This window comes from Tupaia chinensis, unplaced genomic scaffold (genome assembly GCF_000334495.1).
Source record: "Tupaia chinensis unplaced genomic scaffold, TupChi_1.0 Scaffold000054_1, whole genome shotgun sequence".
Taxonomy (NCBI): Eukaryota; Metazoa; Chordata; class Mammalia; order Scandentia; family Tupaiidae; genus Tupaia; species Tupaia belangeri.
In genome coordinates this window covers 10,868,450-10,887,903 of record NW_006159512.1, presented here as the reverse complement: position 1 = coordinate 10,887,903, position 19,454 = coordinate 10,868,450, and the positions used below count along the sequence as shown (strand labels likewise).

The 19,454-nt window shown below is 47.3% G+C and overlaps 2 protein-coding genes across 2 annotated transcripts in view; one reads left to right on the top strand and one right to left on the bottom strand.

Annotated features, from left to right (window-relative positions):
- The window catches only part of OCIAD2 (OCIA domain containing 2), a 28,306-nt gene extending 20,108 nt beyond the window's left edge, over positions 1–8,198 (top strand). Inside the window, exons 5-7 of the mRNA XM_006141449.3 lie at positions 1,325–1,372; positions 3,793–3,910; positions 8,017–8,198. Coding sequence (XP_006141511.1) covers positions 1,325–1,372; positions 3,793–3,910; positions 8,017–8,098 — 248 coding nt within the window. The 3' untranslated portion in view covers positions 8,099–8,198. The remainder of the gene's footprint in view (positions 1–1,324; positions 1,373–3,792; positions 3,911–8,016) is intronic.
- An 8,068-nt stretch (positions 8,199–16,266) lies between these two features.
- The window catches only part of OCIAD1 (OCIA domain containing 1), a gene marked incomplete in the record, with an annotated part of 34,655 nt that continues 31,467 nt past the window's right edge, over positions 16,267–19,454 (bottom strand). Inside the window, 1 exon segment of the mRNA XM_014591959.2 lies at positions 16,267–16,759. Coding sequence (XP_014447445.1) covers positions 16,722–16,759 — 38 coding nt within the window.

The window sequence follows — 19,454 nt, the reverse complement described above, 5'->3', positions numbered from 1 at the left end:
TCCTGGATGATTCAGGTGGGCTGACAGCAATCAAAAGTATCCTTAAAAGAGAACAAGGGAGGCCAGCTGCATGGCCTGGTGGTTAAGACAGCCAGATCCCACATGGCTGACCACACAGTTCAAATCCCAGAGCCAGCTGCTTGAGAAACATGCCAAGTGCGGGCGTGTGGGAGCCCCAGATCCCAACAGGAGGGAGTGAAGAGATTGCGCATGACCATCCCCCATGGGAGGTGCCCTCTCCTCCTCTCCTCCTCTCTGTCTGGCATGCCCCAGAGAAGAAAAAAGGGGAAGGGGGCCAGAAGACAGAACCGGGGAGGGAGGGCGCAGACTCCGCACAGCACGGCTGAAGGGCAGAAGGAGTGCAGGCGGCCTGTGGCCTACGGAAGCCAGAAGCCAACCCTGGACCCCAGAAGGGGATGCCGCCCACTAAGGGGTGCAGGTAAAACACCGGGCACTCAGGGTGGCCTGTTCCGTTCTCACCCCGAGGACCGTATGATAAAAGGAATTCTGTCGTTTTAAATCACTAAATGTGTAGCGATCTGTTACAGCAGCCCGAGGGAGAGAGTACAGCCTGTTCCCTGGACCCGAGTTCATCTCAGGCCTCTCTTCCAGCTTCCAGATGCCACTCTTGTTCCCTGCTGGTGGTGACCCTTCCTGGGTCTTCAAGGCCAGCCACAGAGCCAGCGTCTCTGCTGCCGTCTCTCTGGTCTGTCTGATTCCCTCCTCTGCATGTGAGGACCAGGGCGTGGCACTGGGCCCCTGGTCACCCAGGACACTCTCCCTATTCGAACGTTACTGAGCAGCAGCCTTGACTCCAGGTGCCACTGTCATTCCCCGGGATGTGATGACATACTGTGGTCCCAGGGGTCAGGGCGTGGACCTCCAGAGGAGGGCTTTACCTCGCCTGCCGCAGCTGTAATGTTTTCACTTCCAAACCATCACATAGATGTACCGTGACTCTCTGACAGAGACGGCCTCTTCTTCCTCCCATCAAGAGGAGGGGAGTGACGCATTTCTTCGACCTGGGTCCTTCGCTCCCCTCGTTTGCTGTCTTTAACTCAGTCTTCAGTTGTCCGTGTCGTATATTTTTCTAAATCTTAAAGCTAGTATTTGCTGTGGGCCTAAAAGGACTATCTGGGATTAAATCCAGCCAAGGATTGAACCATATAACCCTTTTAAGATCATCTTGAATTCAGAATATGTGTATGTTTCAGAAAGAAATTTTATGTCTTAAATTTTGAAGCCTTCGTAAATTGCAAAGCTTTCTTTATATATTTAAGTAAGTTACGACATAAAATGATGTATTTATATTATCATTCTTCAGGTTACTTAGCAGCTAATCCACGGTTTGGATCGCTGCCTAAAGTTGCACGTAAGTCATAGAATTTTTTTTTAAATTTCATTTGGAAAAGGTATTTATAGCAGTTGGAGGTCTGAGTGTCCTCAAACCACATCACCTGTACTGACCGAAAAATCAGTCTGCGTTTTCTCCACTTTGCATTTTGCAGTTCATTCAGCACTTTTTGTTTCAACTTTATTTATTTCTTCCATGACTGAGAGAGATAGAGTCTTATGACTGCAACCACCCTCGCCTCGGCCAGGCCTGGACCATGGGCACACGCATGCCAGGGGCACTCGGGAGGTCTCCAGATGTGACCCCAGAACCTACCTGTGTGCTGCAGCCTCACACAGTGCCACCTGCTACCCCATACCCTGCCCAGCCGCCATCCACACCGCCTGCTGTGTGGTTCGGCCAGAACTCTGCGCACGGTCCTCTGAACATGACCCATCCCCAGCAGAGCCTCCGAATGATAGTCATCTGGGATTTTATGCTCCTTTCTGGCCTAGCCAGTCTTTTCAAAATGGTTTCTATGATGAACATAAGTAATGAGTCATTTTTATTTTATTTTATTTATTTATTTCTAGGTTTTTGCCAGAGGCGCATGCGCTTCCTGGACAGAGAGGGAGTAAGAAATCATCCCTCCCATGGGGCATGGCCGCACACAATCCTGCCTCCTCCATTCTCTTCCTGGGATTTTGGCCTTGCACACACACGCCCAGCATGATTTTCAAGCCACTGGGTCCAGGGCTCGAACCCATGACCAGCCACGTAGCAGTCCAGGACTTTAAACACGACATCACCTGCTGGTCCCCGAATGAGTAATTTGTATAAAGCAGAGAGTTTGTGATCGTTTCCTACAAACTTGGGTTGCGTCTTCCTCCCCTTGACATACGCGGACTGTTATGTAGAAAGCGGTCACATTCCAGTTTGCTGTCGGACCTAATGCCCTGCAGGAGAAACAGGCTCGAGATCTCATCCATAGGAGGCTTCCTCGTCCCGGGCCTCTCTCCTACAGGCCAGGTGTGCTGCAGCTCCCCACTACTCCAGGTCCCTATGGAAAATTCGGGAGCAGGACCAGCAGATGGCGTGGTATGTTGCTGGACTCCCACATGGCCGACCGCAGTTCAAGGCCTGGACCTGGGGGCTTAAACTCACGCTGGGCATGTATGTGTGCATGTGTGCCCAAAATCTGGAGAGGAGAATGGAGAAGGGATTGCAGTGTGGACATCCCCCTGGGAGGTGATTTCTTGCTTTCTGTCTCTCTGTCTCTGTCTCTCCAGTGAGCACACATGTCCCATAACAAAAATCTCTCTAGAAAAAAAAAAATACAGGAAATTAGGGAGCTTTCTACTGGAGATTTGGAGGCCACCCTACGGCTGCGGCTCAGACTCCACCTCTCCCTGTGTGGGTGGCCTCAGCACTGGTTGTCAGCCTCTGGAGCACCTTAGCTTGCTCTGTCCCTGCCCCTCTGCAACCACTCTGCAAAGCTGAGATTCCAAGGTCTCCAGTTCCCAGGTCCTAATAATAATAAAAATTATTAGTGGTAGATCAGGTGGTGGTGGTTAGGGCAGCTAGATCCCATAAGGCCCACCGTGAGGATCAAGTCCTGGACCTGTCAGCTTGGAAAACATGCCAGGGCTTGTGCATGCATGCCCAAAATCCTGAAAGGAGGAACCACTGTGCAAAGCTGAGATTCCAAGGTCTCCAGTTCCCAGGTCCTAATAATAATAAAAATTATTAGTGGTAGATCAGGTGGTGGTGGTTAGGGCAGCTAGATCCCATAAGGCCCACCGTGAGGATCAAGTCCTGGACCTGTCAGCTTGGAAAACATGCCAGGGCTTGTGCATGCATGCCCAAAATCCTGAAAGGAGGAGAAAATGAAGGCGAGGGGATTGCAGCATGGCCACAACCCATGGACTTTCTCACTTCCCCCCTCGCTTTCTGTCTCTTTCTAATAAGTGCACACAGCCCCTAGCAAATTAAAAAATACATATATTAGTGTTGGGGCTGGCAGACGGTGTGGTGGTTAAGGCAGCTGGATTCCCACATGGCTGACAGTGGTTCAAGTCCCAAACCAGGCAGCTTGCTTTCTCACTTTCCCTCCCTCTCTCTGGCCAACCTTAAAAATAATAATAATAAAATAAATGAATACAATTTTTAAAAATAAAGTATTAGTGTTTAAAAAAGAAAGTTCTGGAAGATTATTAATAAGGAAGACTGGGGAGAACCTGCAAGTGACTTGGGGGTTAAGGTGCTGGACTCTCACATGGCTGACCACGGTTCAAGTCCTGGACCTAGCAGCTTGCTTTCTCACTTTCTCTTTCAGTCTCTCTCTCTCATGAGTACACGTGCCCTATTGCAAATTAAAAAATAATAGTAAAAATAAACGAAACATTTTTTAAAATAAGGAAGACTGAACCCTTACATTACCTGTCTTTCCAACCCTACAGTCGCTGGCATCTTGGGATTTGGCCTTGGGAAGGCGTCGTACATAAGAGTGTGTCAGAGCAAGTTCCATGCCTTCGAAGACCAGCTCCGCGGGGCCGGCTTCGGCCCAGAGCACAACAGGTTCGTATTCTGTCTGATGGAGGGATTGTAGTGACGGTCATTCGGAAAAACAAAATGAACGATCACGCACTACTTATATCAATTACATTTTTAAACTTCACCTGTTCAGAAAACACAAAACTCTTAAACCCGCAAGCTTCAAGTTGCTCTGCCCAGCTTTGATAATTATTTATTATTTGGGGCCAGCAGGTGGCATGGTGGTTAAGGCACTGGACTCCCTTGTGGCCAACTATGGTTCAAGTCCTGGACCTGGCTGCTTGAAAAAAATCACACAGGCACTTGTGTGTGCAGGCCCAAAATCTCATTAGGGGAACAGAAAAGGGACTGTGGCATGGCCATCCCCCTAGCGGGTGATTTCTTGCTTTCCCTCTCCCTGTCTCTCTTCAGCGAGTACACAAGGCCTATGGCAAAAAAACTTTTTTAAAAAAGATAATTATTGGGACCAGTAGGTGGCATGGTGGTTAAAGACACTGGATTTCCACATGGCCAACCACGGTTCAAGTCCTGGACCTGGCGACTTGCTCTCTCACTTTCCCTCTCTGTCTCTGTCTGATCAAACTGAAAAAAAAATAATAATAGTAATAAATAAAGTTAAATAAAATAATTTTTAAAAAGATAATAATTTCTTATTTAACTCAGTTACCTATTTTATTTGTTCAAAACATTTAACAAGTACATACCACGTTTAAGCCGTTATGCAAGTTTCTGAAGAACACCTTAATGTTGGGACCAGAGGGTGGCATAGTGGTTAAGGTGCTGGATGCTCCCCCATGGCTGACCACGGTTCAAATCCTGGACCTGGTGGCTTGCTTTCTCACCTTCTCTCTCTCTCTCTCTGTGTCTCTCTGGTCAAAATAAAAATGAATGAATGAATAAATAAAGTTAAATAAATAATTAAAAATAATAAAATGTTTAAAAAAAAAAAAGAATACCTTAATGTGCAGAGCTACGGCATCTGCTCTCATAGGTAGAGTTACACACAGTTTCAACAGGCTTCTCCACTGCAGCCTTCTCAGAGCCTTTAATGCACGTGGGCTGTGGTTCCTCATCCACAGAAGGTATAAGCAGTCGGACTTCCGAGTTAGTGGTGGGATCCCTGCTCTTCAAGTGCTTGGGCTGAAGACCAGTTCTTCCACTTAGTAAGTTGTGTGACCTGGAACAAGTTTCTTAACCTCTCTCATCTTCGGTTTGCTTCTCTGTACAAAATGGTGTTCACAATTGTTGCCATGGGACATTGCGAGGGAGAGACTCGATCACTCATGACCCTCAGTAAGTGCTCAGTAAACATTAGCTGTTGCTGCTGCAGGGTTATGGGACTGGTGTTCGGGACACATTTCTCTAGACCCCCTCACTTATCACACTGGATTCTGTCTGAGAGACAGCACGGTAGTGAAAAGAGTATTATCCCAGAAGTAGGGGCATCAGGGACCAGCAGATGGCATAATGGTTACATCCCTGGACTCCCACATGACTGACCATGGTTCAAGTCCTGGACCCAGCAGCTTCAAACTCACGCTAGGCATGTGTGTGTGCGTGCCCAAGATCCCGAGAGGAGAATGGAGGAGAAGGGATTGCGGCGTGGCCATCCCCCCTTGGGGGTGATTTCTTGCTTTCTGTCTCCCTGTCTCCAGTAAGCACATGTGCCCCAAAACCAAAAATATCTCTTAAAAAAAAAAAACAAGAAGAAGTTGGGGCACCCAAGCGTCTCTCTAATCGGGTGGCCTTGGAAAGCCATGCTCCTGTGTCGCAGTGATGGGTGGAACCTTACACACCATCTCCTCGCAGGAGCTGCCCGAGGCCAGAGCGCTGGTTAATGGGGTGCAAAGGTGACTCCAACTTCAGCCCATGATAGCAAGGCCACCAGAGAGTCACTAACCCCCATTCACAACACACCGGCCGTCTTTGCAGATCTGTGCTTAGGGTCAGCTGAGGAGCAACTGACCACACGACCCTGCCCATGTGAGGAAAGCCGAAGGCAGCAACACGCCCAAAGGAGAGAATGTTGATGACTGCTTCTTCCTCTTCAATTTCGGGAATGTCTTTGGCAATTAACCAACCTTGGGGTCCAGAATACTTATGAGCACCAGATTGAGATCTCCATTTTTGCAGATAAAGTCTGTGGTTCTGGACTTCCTGTGTAAAAGGAGTTGGTGGGCAGGTGGTCCCGGGTTCCGTTAAGCACCGTGTTCTGTAGCTCCATCCTGCCTGCCAACTTTCACCCATAGCAGCTCCACTCTGAGCTTACATTCGTTTCTGGAACCCAGCTGCTAAGCCCTGTGTGAAGGGCCATGCCAATATGTCTCAGTGGCGATAATTCACAAAGCTATTCGCTTTGTAGTTAAAGGGAGGGAACCTCGCTATGCCGAGGTGGAGGGAGACTTATGGAAGGGGCATTGGGGAAGACTTGATGCAGAAGGCGAAGGTGCTTGACTCGAATCTGAAATGGCCAGGAGGGGCTACAGCAAGCTTGAAGAGGGAGCTCCAGGGCCAGGAAACAGGCAGAGGTGGGAAGGCTGTTTTATTTTATTTATTTATTTATTTATTTTTGGAGAGGTTTTTTTTTTCACTATAGGGCTTGTGCGCTCACCAGACAGACAGAGAGAGACATAGAGACAGAAAGCGAGAAATCGCCCCCCAGAGGGGATGATCATGCCGCAATCCCTTCTCCTCCATTCTCCTCTCGGGATCTTGGGCACGCACGCACACGCCCCCGGCGTGAGTTTTAAGCCACCGGGTCCGGGACACGAACCGCGGTCGACTACGTGGGAGTTCAGCGACATAGCCATTACGCTAATTGCTGGTTCCTGGGAGAGCTGTTTTATCAAAGAGACCATACATGGATCTATGGCCAGAGCACTCAGACTCCCGGGAATGTCAGAGGACACACAGAGGGCTCGGCAGGTGGAGGCCACTTGAAGGATTTTCCCCCTCATTCTCAAAGCACTGGGATGAAATCGTGAGAAAGGAGGAGAGGAGCGCACTGCCCGTCTCCCCAGGGGTCTCTGCAGGAGCTGCTGGTCTTGCTGCCTTGCCAGGGTTCCTTCTCCTGAAGCCAAAATGGTCTTCCCACCATGTAGGCCTCATCCCATCACCGGCTGCTTCTATACGGGTCTCCCGCTGCAAACTCCTCACAGTAGTAATGCCCGATAAATGCTCATTAAAGTGAATTTGTAAGATTCTAAAACTTTAATTCTGAGAAGAGCCTTGAGGACATCTATTTTTGTGGGTGTGGATCGTACTCTAGAACAAAGCTGTGACTTTTTTTGGTGTTATGCTAGATCTTAAGGAAACTGATACAAGTTGTCCAAACTCAATGCAATGAATTCTGGAAATGTCATTAATTTTTAAAAATTATATCATTTTTTATTTACACATAATTGGACATCTTGGTGGGGTACAATGAGGTTTATCCAAGGATGTGTGTAGTGTGTGATAATGAAATCAAGATTTACCGTATTCAGCATCTTCAACAAAGAGCATTACACTGTGTTTGTTGTACACTTTGAATTCTCGTTCTCCTAGCTGTTCCTCTTTTAATGGAGTTGTATATATAATAAAATTGGCTATGTCCTTTTTTTTCCCGTGGTGGTATATACCGTTCAATAATTTACTTGCCTTGCTGACATGCATTTTGCATCTTTTCATCTTTTTTCCTTAAGCTCTTCTCCCCAGTCCAGTCCCCCACCCCAGCTCCCCACCTCCCTAATATCTTTTATTTAAGAAACTTAAACGTGTATATGTATGCACATGTGTCCAACTCCATAGGAATGTAGTGAAATCCCCAATTAATATGCTATGTATTTTGTGACTTTTATGTATGTGCTATTCGTAATTCTAATCAGTAGCACAAATTCAAAAAGAGTCAAAACATTCCAGCCCCGTGTGACTCTGACCACAGAATGCTCCCATTGGTTTCAATATAAAGATCGCCATCAGTTCTTTGGGGGGATAACATTCTGGGGGTCATAAAGAGAGAATTATTGCTATTCCTGAAACAAGTGGGCTAATGAACGTTAGTGTGGAAAATGTCTCTCAATAGTACTGTGTTAAGACTGGCACTTCCGCGTCGACCTTCAAACCACTGTCTCTTTTTGCTTTTCTTTCAGGCACTGTCTGCTTACCTGCGAGGAATGCAAAATAAAGCATGGATTAAGTGAGAAAGGAGGTTCACAGCCTTCAGCTTCGTAAACTCTGTGTCTATGACTTTTGAAGTTTTTAAAAACGCTGAATTTGTACACATTGAAAATTTCGAGTATACTTTAATAATTATACTTCTAGTGGAACAAAACGTTTTGACTCCCTCACTCTATTGAAATGTTTCCTGTGGAAGGCACTCAACCGGGTTGAACTGAATTGTTTTTCTATTTAAGTACAGACCCTTACACACCAAAAAAATGATGTTGCATTCCACTGTGCTTGCAGTGAAGCACAAGAAGTCAGAATCTTCCATGGGAACCAGCAGTTAGCATAATGACTATGTTGCTGGACTCCCACGTAGTCAACTGTGGTTTGCATCCTGGACCCGGTGGCTTAAAACTCACGCCGGGCGCATGTGTGTGCATGCCCAAGATCCCGAGAGGAGAATGGAGGAGAAGGGATTGCGGTGTGGCCATCCCCCCGGGGGGTGATTTCTCGCTTTCTGTCTCTCTGTCTCTCTCTGTCTGGCGAGCGCACACGCCCTATAGCAAAAAAAAACTCTCAAAAAAAAGGAAAAGGAGAAGTCAGAGTCTTCCTGACTAGCCCGGCCATTCTTTTCATCTGCTTTCTACCCCACGGCCTTAAGTTTTCCAATAGAGGGCAGGAGTGAATGTTGAGGATTTCAGGAAGTCCTGGCACAAGGGAAATTCATACGTACGGAGGTGTACATACAGGGCACGGCTACGTCTTGTCGGTAAGAGAAGTACTTCCTAAAATGTAGGGGTGATGGTTTTTAACTTCATGAACAGTATTTCATTGAACAGAGTTACGGTACAAATCAATGGTCCTTTTGGTGCTCGGGTGACTTTATGGCTCATCAGAGAGGAGCCACTTTGGACAGGCCCGTTGGCTCCAGGTGACCTGCTCAGGTGCTCATGGTGACACCGAAGAATTATACGAGACTTGTGGCCTAAGAATGAACACATCTTCCTGAACTGTCCTTGTCCTCCCAAGGGACAGCTGGTTTTGGGGTGGAATCACTGGAATATTCATTCATAGAACAATAAACCTAGAACTGTAGGAGCTCAGAGGTGGCTGATGCAACTCAAGGGTTGCTGTTCTCCTGTCCTCTTGCCAGGTTTGTTGCATGGAAAAAAATTGTTTTGGAAGGGGATTTTTTTTTTTTTAAGTGGGTTGTCTGAACCTATTGCAAAGCCTTCTCTTGCATGGCATCTTCTCAGGGAAATGCTGCCTACGCAGGCCCGTCTCTGTGACCACGATGTGTGCACATTCATGTTTTACTTACTCCATCCTGAAGCCTGTCCCATGAAGGTACAAAGGGAAATCTCATCAAAAGCTAAAACTTAATGAGAAATATTTGAAAGTTTGTATTGTCACATGATGATGAATCAGATGAAATGGAGTAATTCTGACTAAGTTTCTGTTTATATTACTTACCCTTTTTGTCAATAAAGTTCTATTTCTGTGAATCTAAACACAGAGCCGAGGTCCCGGCCTCTGGAGGCAATTAACTGTCGGCCCTGACAACTAGCAGTGGGCGACTGTCTTCTCTCAGCTCGGGACTGGGCACCTCGTTTCCGGCCTCGCTGACCAGGAGATCCTGGGATCAGAACAGTCACGTTGCGAGGCACAGCGTCAATGTCGAAGTCGGTCTCCGGGTACTGGGAAAAGGCATTTATTGTGTTGACAGGAACATCACCTCACTGCTGGCAGCTCATTGTTCTTCTCGGATTGCGTTTACTGCTCGGGTTTTGTGCTTTTCCCACGTCTAGTTATTCGTTGAAGCAGTTTACATGGTGACCCATCTTCATGTGAAGAGAACTCAATGAGGAAAACACTGGAAGGCCCCCCAGGAGGTCTGGGCCACTCTGCTGTGGGTTCACTGAACATCGTAGGAGGCAGGGAGCTGGGGAGAACATCCATCTGTCTCAGTGCTTCGTCAGCACCATTACCAAGTGGTTCTAGGCTTAGGAGAGTGGTGCCTTCATAATGAAAATAAATAACCAAATTGGCAAAGAACGGGGTAAGACTGTAGGTAAGGGCTGGCCCTGTTGCACAGTGGTTAAGCCCTGTGCATAGGAACCAGATCCCACATGGCTGGCCACAGTTCAGATCTCGACCTGGCGGCTTGAAAAACACGTTGGACACATATACACACCCAGAATCCTCTCGGGATGAACAGCTAGAGGGAAAAGGTCTGCAGCACGGCCACCCCCGCTGGGGAAGACTGTCTCTTTCTCCCCTGAGCCTATGTACCCTCTGGCAGTTAAAAAAATTAAAAGCATGCATGAAAGAAATAACCGATGAGACTATACAGTGAAAGTTGGATGTCTAACCACCTTTATCCGTCAACTCTCCCTGTATGAAGAAAACGGGAAAATCCCATTATTTTGAACTTGGTTCATGGAATTTTAATGTAACTTTGATTTACTTTGCCCATGAGTGTACCTAGAATGGACCATGAAGGCGCAAAGCCCCGTCTGAAAGCAGCGAGCCGCGTCAACACATCTGTAGTTCATCTAACAAGAGGCCTTACCACAGGAGAATAGCACTGAGGACAGGACGTACCCAACCGGGAGACGTCAGGAAGATTTTCTTTTTTAATACCAGCAATGCCTAGACGCTCGTTTCTCTCTTGGGCATCACGTAAGTGGATGACTAGAACAGACCCTCTCAAGATTCTTCCAGTTTCCAAGCCGTTGACCAAAATTCCACTCACTGTTAGCTAAGGGAGTTCTTCTCTGAATGTCGGTTCAATCTGTGTGATCCTGGAGTTCAGAAGCTTCTGCCGGAGTTAAGCTGCGCTGAGTGAAATGTATGTTTCACCACCAGAACAACAGTAACTCTTCTATGTTTGTTTCTCTTGTCAAAATAGATCCAAATTTCCAGGAAGATGTGTTTGTTTTTCTCTGCAGCAAGTTCTTGCACATACAGGCACTTCGTGTGTCAGCCTAAACCTGGCTACAAAAGCACTTTTCATTCCTCTCTTGTAATAGTTTTATTTATGTATTTATAGATAAAGAGGTTTTTGCTATAGGGCGCATGCGCTCACCAGGAAGAGAGAGACAAAAAGCGAGAAATCACCCCCCCGGGGGGGGTGGGTGGCCACGCTGCAATCCCTTCTCCATTCTCCTCTCAGGATCTTGGGCACGCACGCACATGCACCCAGTGTGAGTTTAAGCCACTGGGTCCGGGACTCAAACCTCGGTCAACTGCATGGGAGTCCAGCAACATAGCCATTACGCCAACTGCTGGCCCCCGTATTCGCTTTTAAATACTGGAAAGTGTATTTCTCCGGAGTCTGGCAAAGGGCGGCAGTTCTCACTCACTGGGGTGGGTTTCCAGCCCCGTCACACCTGACCTTGGGCACCCTCTGGACCGTGTTGGTAACTCACAGATGCAGAAATGGATGGGCCCGTTCCGAGGAACACAGGGCAGTCACACCTGTTCCAGGCATAGGACCACGTGTAAGGGTGGCTCTGCACAGGCCCTGTGCTCCCTGGCCAGGCTCCACCACTCACGGGCTATCTGCCTTTGGGTTGTTTCCTCGCCTGCAAACCTGACAGGTGGTTAATGAGAATTAAATGAGTTGACAGCTGTAAGACGCTTAGAGCTGTGCAGTTCCCCTCAGCCCCTTGATGGATGTCTGCTGCCCCTGAGAGGCCATGTGCTCGTCATTCCTCGGGCCACGCTGGGTCATGCTACACTAGCCTGCCATCAGGCCTGCCTGACATGTCCACAGCTGGCCGGCCTGAAGCACATGGCAGCACGGCAGCACGGCACTGCCGTCGGGGTGACAGCGCCGCCTGCAGGCCGCTACCTGCCCCCCCCCCCCCGCCTTCCCCCGCACCACCCCCAGCTCTGCTCAGCACAGAGCAAGCTCAGAGTCTCTGAGCCGAGAACCACTGTCCCACCGGGATCTGCACGTCCAGTGGCCCTCGTAAGGGCTCAGATTTTGACCAAATGATTGTCTTCTAAAAGCAGAATTTCCTATTATACAACAGACTTCAAACAGAGTTTGGCATATAAGAGTCTCTCATTCCTACACGTGGGTGGGTCAGGAATGGGATAGCGATGTAGAGGGACTTGAGAGGCAGCTGTCAATGACAGGGGGCTAAGATGTCAACAGGAAGGACCCTCCCTGCATAACGTTTTAAAAACTGGGGCCATCACCACAGGTCTTTTGATTTGGAAACCAGACTTTAAAAAAAAAAAAAAAGTAAAAAAAAACAAGGACTATTCCTTGAATTCTAATGGCATTTCATTTCCAGCTCTCAGAGCACACTGCGTTAGTATTTCTCTCTTTTTAAGATTCTTTGCCATGGAGTGTGTGCACTAACCAGAGACAGAGAAGAAAACAGAAATCACCCCTAGGGGGATGGATGGCCATGCCGCAGTTCCGTCCCCAGTCTCTTGGAATTTTGGGCATGCATGCGTGCACACATACATGCAGGGCATGATTTTCAAGCCACCCAGTCCAGGACACAAACTACAGTTGGGCCACATGAAGTCCAGCACCTTGATCTACATCATCCGCTGCTCCCGAATTACAGCTTTTAAAGTTTATTCTTCCAGGGACCAGCAGTTGGCATAATGGTTGTCGCTCGACTCCCATGTAGTCCACTGTGGTTCGCGTTCCGGACCCGGTGGCTTAAACTCACACTGGGCGCGTGTGTGTGCATGCCCCAGATACCAAGAGGAGAATGGGGAAGAGATTGTGGTGTGACCATCCCCCTGGGGGGGGTGATTTCTCGCTTTCTGTCTCTCTCTTTCCGAGGAGTGCATGCGCCCTATAGCAAAAACCTCTCAAAAAAAAAAAAATTTTATTCTTCCATGAGTGAGAGCACCCAGTCCCAAACAGGGCTTGGGCACTGCAATCCACCCACCACTGCACCTTCAGCCAGCCTGGACCATGGGCAGGTGCCCAGCATACTCGGAGGTCTCGACTTGAACCGGGAACCTTCCCGTGTGAGATTACCTTGGAGTAGAGCCAGGCCCCGGTCACGGTTGTTTCCATGGTCTTTGTGGTAAACTCTGCCTATGTCATCTGTCATGTCGCTTTTCATTTCTGTCCCACTTCAAACGGGACATACTTACCCACTCCTCGACCTTGCGCTGGTCTACTAGGCAAATATGAGGCAAAAATCCCAGTATAGCAGTTCCAAATGTGGCTGAGGCCCGTGCTTCCATTTCTGTGATAGAGACCAGGGAAAGCGCGTGCCCAATACCAGTCGGAGGCCACTGCCGGCCAGTGCCGAAGCCCGGGCCTTCCAGTAAGCCCACGCTGAGCCGCTCGCCGTTCTGCTTCGCGATCCAAGCCTACCTCAGCAGCCCGCTAGTGGAAGTGGGGTGCTGCCACGGCACAGCCTAAACTACGGGGCCTGGGCCTCGTGTTCACACGCAGAGACAGCTGTCAGCCAGGCCTTAAGTGACTCGCCAGTGAAAGTCTGGAGGCCTTCGGGAGTCATCGTGAGGGACTAAGGAGTGGGCTGGAAGCTGGACGGGATCCCCGCTCACAGTCAAGTCCAGCAAACTGCGGCATCTTGGAAACGTGCCTGGAACGGCCTTGATCTTAGTTCCAGGCAAACCCAGCTTCTCACAGCTGTCTAGAAATGAGGGTAACATGAAGAACCCATGGGTTTGGAGGAAACAGACTCAGAACAGTCCTGTCGCAGCGTTCTACTCAAACCGTTTTCAAGCAAAAATCAAATTCAATAGTGGGGCAGAAAGACATTTTGTTCAAGACCTCAGAGAGGCCTCCAGATACTTCACACACACACACAGTGCCCCATGGTCTAAGAGGCGTGCCCTGTAGATCCTGCCCAAGTCAAGGACGTTTTCAGCAGCCTCACAGGACACCTGACACACTGCAGAACGTAGGCGGTTTCCAGCAGAGTCATGGTGGCTCCGTGCAGTAGAACAGATTATAAACTGCCACAGGAGAAGCCCACCCAGTTTAAAACCGAAATCAGGGGGCCAGAGTCGTCCAGTGTTTGGACTTTGTGATGCTGGTGGACACGGACAGGTTCCAACTCCATATGGAGACCTCCTGAGTATGATCTGGGGCTGCCCAAAGCAATGGCAGCCAAATACCTGTCTCTCTCTTGCTCATGGAAAAAAATAACTTTAAACAGAAAAGTGTACTGTATAAAGAGAAGCCTTTGGTGGCCAGCAGGTGATATGGTTAAGGTGGCTGGATTCAACATGGCCAGCGCCCTGGGTCTGCAACACACACCGGGGGATTGGTGTGCTATCAGAGGCACTGGACTCCCATATGGCCAACCGTGGTTCAAGTCCTGGGCCTGGAGGCTTGCCTTCTCACTGTCCCCCGCTCTCTCACTCTGTCCCTCTCTGGTCAAATTAAAGTTAAATAATTATTTTTTAAAAAACAAAAAACACTGGATACACGTGCATGTGTGCACAAAATCCTGAGAATGGAGGAGGGATTGCAGAGTGGCCGTCCCCCCTGTAGAGTGCTTTATCTTTCGTTCTCTGTCTCTGGCGAGTGCACCCACCCTACAGTAAAACTGAAAAACAAGAAATAAGCCGCCTTTGGACTCCCAACTTCATGAGTGGCAAGCAGACCGAGACCACATGAGCTGCCTTTAGAGAACAGACTGGAGCCAGTGGGGTTGGGCCTCAGACAACCCTGCGGGGTGTGCACGAAGCGCCACGGCAGGCCGCTGCACGGCACCATCGCTGTGGACCTGCATCGCTGTGGACCAGCGTCAGCATGAGCCTTTCATTTCCTCTTTCCAAGTGGAGATGCTGAGTCATGCTGTCACGCCTGCTGGGTCACCACTGGGATGAAGTGGGGGTCTGTAAGTCTCAGGTACACCCACAACTCTACCTGGGGAGCCTTATCCACGCCTGGACCTGGTAAGATGAGCAGCTTCTATATGGGCTGTTGTAACAGGCTATGAATTGCAGGAAAAGGCATGATTTTATTTTGCACACAATGGGGACATGAATTATTGTGCCTAAATGGTGGACTGAAAAAAAATGGCTGCAACATCTGCCCCATGTGCTCTTTCCACGTGATGGGTGGGGAAACCTACCCCACCCGCTGCACGGTCAGGCTTGTGCAGACCTGCTGCTGAGCTGAGGCTAGGGAACTTAAGGCAATGCGGCTTCTGACACCAGAGTCCTAAGCGGTTGTAGGACTCAGCAGCTCCCAGGTGGTGAGGTCGGCAGGGGAGTGGCTGCACACCCAGGTGATGCTCTGCTGGCTCACTCACTCACCGCTGCTCGCCTCCTGCCATGCGGCCCGGTTCGTGGCAGGGGGCTGGGACCCGGGACCCGAATGTAGAGAGTAGGACTGCTGTGAGCACCACTTACTGTGAGGGAGCCCACAGTAACCTGCAGAGGAGATGCCAACGTCGGCAACTAGATGTAGCCTTGACGCACCTGGCCAGGCCCCAGCCGCACCACTGCTCCCACCTTCCAGAATGTGGCTCAAAACCTCAGAGACCCAGAGCCAAATCATGGAGCTGAAAGCCTTCATTTCTGACCCACAAAAACTCAAATAAATGACTGCTCTTTTAAGCCACGAAGTTCAGGGATACTTTGCAGCAACTGTAAATTGAAACATGTTTCTGGTAGAAATATTGTAATAAGCAGAACTTGGGTGAGACCACAATTTTGTTTTCAATTCACCTGAACCAGAATCATCCCGACTTTTAAGTTGGGATGGTTTAAGCAGCAGCAAATCAAAATTTTATTCCCCTGAAATTTGCAAATTTTTTTAAAGAGGTTTTGCTATAGGGCGCGTGCACTTGCCAGACAGAGACAGACAGAGAGATAGAAAGCGAGAAATCACCCCCCAGGGGGCATGGCCACGCTGCAATCCCTTCTCCTCCATTCTCCTCTCGGGATCTTGGGCACGCACGCACACGTGCCCGGCATGAGTTGAAGCCACCAGGTCCAGGACTCGAACCACGATCGACTACGTGGGAGTCCAGCGACATGGCCATTACGCTAACTGCTGGTCCCAAATTTGCAAATTTTTAAAACATTTCTACTTGCTTTAAGGCTTTTAGCTATTCATTGTATGTTGATTTATCTACAAGAATCACATTTTAACCAATTATTATTCAGATGGGTGACCTCATTTCCTGCTCCAAAACGCCACCTATAATAATACTTAAATGAGCAAACTACAAGCAATAGAACCATAAAGCAATGAAGATGGAAACCACTGCATGCTCCTTTACCTTTTATTTACCATAAACATCAATACAGCAAGTACCAGAAAAAGGCGTTTTAATAATTTTTTGATGTAAAGCTTAACACTTAGAATTGTGCCTGCCCCCCACCCGCCCCCACTCACATGCAGATATCGTTTATTTTCATCTACGCTGATTCAAGGGCATCACGTCTCTCGGCAGTTTCACAAGCGTACCTTTGCCGTGGAACTTAACCTCACACGCCGTACACATCAGAGCATACTGTCATTCCTCTAAGTCCCCCAAGATGATTACATGTACACAATAGCAACACTAAATCTGTGTTTTTAGAACATCATAAGACAAACCACAGAAGCCCAGGGGCTGGTTTTAAATGTGTTTATGAAGACTGCTGCTGAGCTCAGAGCATGCAGGGAGTCGTGGCCACCTAGATGATGCTGGTACTGAGACTCCTTCAGGTCCAATGCTCACTCATCCCAAGTATCTCCGTATTTGTTTACTTTGACTAGGAGAAAAAGCATAAATAGGTGATGATTCCAAAAAACAGCTAAAGGCACTATTTTAAGTTTGTTCTTATGATGAAAGTTATGTTTCTCTCATCTGAATAAAAGCACATGAGAGTCAAATGATAACTGGGCCGGACTTTCATGAACTGGGGTTGGACCTAACTATGAGTGCACTGTAATCAAGAATGTCATAACCCTCAATCCTCCTCACGGCTGTATAAACTAATCACGTCCTCATTTTAAGGGTGAGACAACAGATTAGTAACTTGCCCAAGGTACAAGCCTTATGAGATTAAACTGAGATTGAAACACAGGACTGTTTCGGTCCAGAGCCTGGGTGCCTTTGCAACTGCACACCACCTAAGAAAATGTACGTGTTATAGAATATACAAATACACCAGTGAGAAGTAAAAAGACAACCACCACTACACGAACACTTAAACTGGTTTTCACAAAACAACATAGTAATACTAGTGGCCAGGCCTCCAGCTATGGTTAATCCACTGGCTCTGCTGCTCCGACAATGGTGTCCAGTGGTCCTGCGTCTTATATACCACTGAACTGGGTTACGTCCCTGTCTCTGCGACACTTTACTTTTTATTTTTTAGCCACTCTTCATGGGTCTCGGACACATCATGATGTGTTTTTCTATGCAAAAGTGAGTCCTGACTTTTCCAATGAACCAATACATAGCTCTCATCTATGAATTACGTATGACTTTCAGAAGACTCCAGTGAACGTAATAGTGGAGAGAGGGAGCTTTCCCAGTGCGGACCCTCCCAGGGAAGGTAAGAGGTCAGTGGCATCACTGGACCGCCAGGCCACCACGTACCCTCTCACTCAGCCTCTTGCTCTCATTTCCTGAGTGTGTGGCACTTCTCTAGACGCTACAGGATGTGTGGCGTGGCAGTGCTCCAGGGCTAATGGAAATGTGCTTACAGCAGCTATCAATAAATATAATTAATATAAATTAAAGCTAAACACAGTAAGGGACGATTGCTGACCCTGTGAATCTACACCATACTAATGAAAAATTTTCTGCCTACATTCAGGAACATTATAGAAAAATCACTTAAACTAATTCACAACTGGTCTTTTCCTTAAATTATATAAAGCACAAAAGAAACCAGCTTTCTTTAGGCTGACTGTGGTCTGGTAATTAAGGGAGCAGGACCCCACAGGGCCGATCATGCGGTTCGAATCTTGGCCCCAGCAGATTGAAAACAAACACTAGGCCCGTGTGTGCACCCCCAAGCCCCGACAGGCTGAGGGAATGGAAGAGAAGTGCGGCAGCAAGATCACACTGCACTGGGGACGCTTCCTCTCCCCTCCCTCTCGGTCTCTGTCAAGCATACACACCCTCTGCAATCGTGTTTTTTTCTTTAAACAAGCTTTCTTTTACAAAGCAAAAAATTACTGTGTCATGTAACAAAACTTCAAGACTGTTCAGTCAAAACTCATAAATGTCTAATCCAGCATCTGCTATAAATGTACGCTATTTCCTTTGCTTAACCTGTTGCTATAAAAAGCACAACCAAAATGCTCCCAATTGCTTTCTGACTAGTGCAAGTACTATACTGTGAAGACACACAGCAGACTACAAAATTGGAAAAAAAGTTACTTCCTGCCCTCATGGAGCTTACACTCTACTCAGCAGAACAGAGAAGCAATGTTTTGACATACCACAGAGTAATAGCCACTGGATGTATAAAGTGTATGCTGAATGTTTTTTAATGACAAACAGTAACAAGCCTTGTAGATTTACAAATCTAATTCAAAGCTAATTATGTTGCATCGATATGATATAGATATTATTTATCCTTGTTAGAAAAACAGAATTCTAAATGAAACAATCACTAGCAATTAGAAATAAAAACCGGCTCTAAAAAATGTTAAGAAATATGAAGGAATGTTACGCGTTCTTGCCTTCTCTGTGGCATCTGACTCTCAAGAAGGTAACAAGTTCCTATTTTTTCCTTTTTCAAAGTAATAACACAAAACCTTAAAATAATTAAAAATCCTCTGAAATTCCCTAAGAGAAATCATAAAATTCTATACTTAAGTAACTACAAAACCCTCTTCAAACTGTCCTCTTTCTTCAGAGGTAATGTCCATGTAGGCAAATTTACTTTGGGTAACATACAACTATTCCAAAAGGACTTCAACCACTATTTTTATATTTACAATTATTTTTCAAACATACTGTTAAAAAATTCTTTTGGGAATGCCTTAAAAGCTGGTTTGCAAATTCCACAATGTACAAGAACAATCTACATACTCAATCGTGCCACTATGACTCTGCTAAAAGCGGCTTCACAGCCCAATTACCACCTCCGCTCACCAGTGAGTTATGCAAGACGCCTCACCAGGAAATGGATGTCCACACCCGAGGTAACCTCTTAAAAGGAAAGGAGTCGAATGGGTGTACAATTTCTATACTGTATCACAAAATTAGTCTCACGTCTATAAGTCTCACTACTTAGAAATCATTTTCCAACACAAAATGGCCTTGGGAACATCTTAAACATGAAAGGACAAATAAATAGTGATAACTGATAGCTACTCTTTAAAATATTTTTCATTTTGGTTAATTGCTTGAAAAATTACATACGTATATATTTAACGTTTTCAACTAAAGCTTTAGTTTCCAATCCTATGGAGCAACGTGATTCAGACTAAACTACCATACCTCCT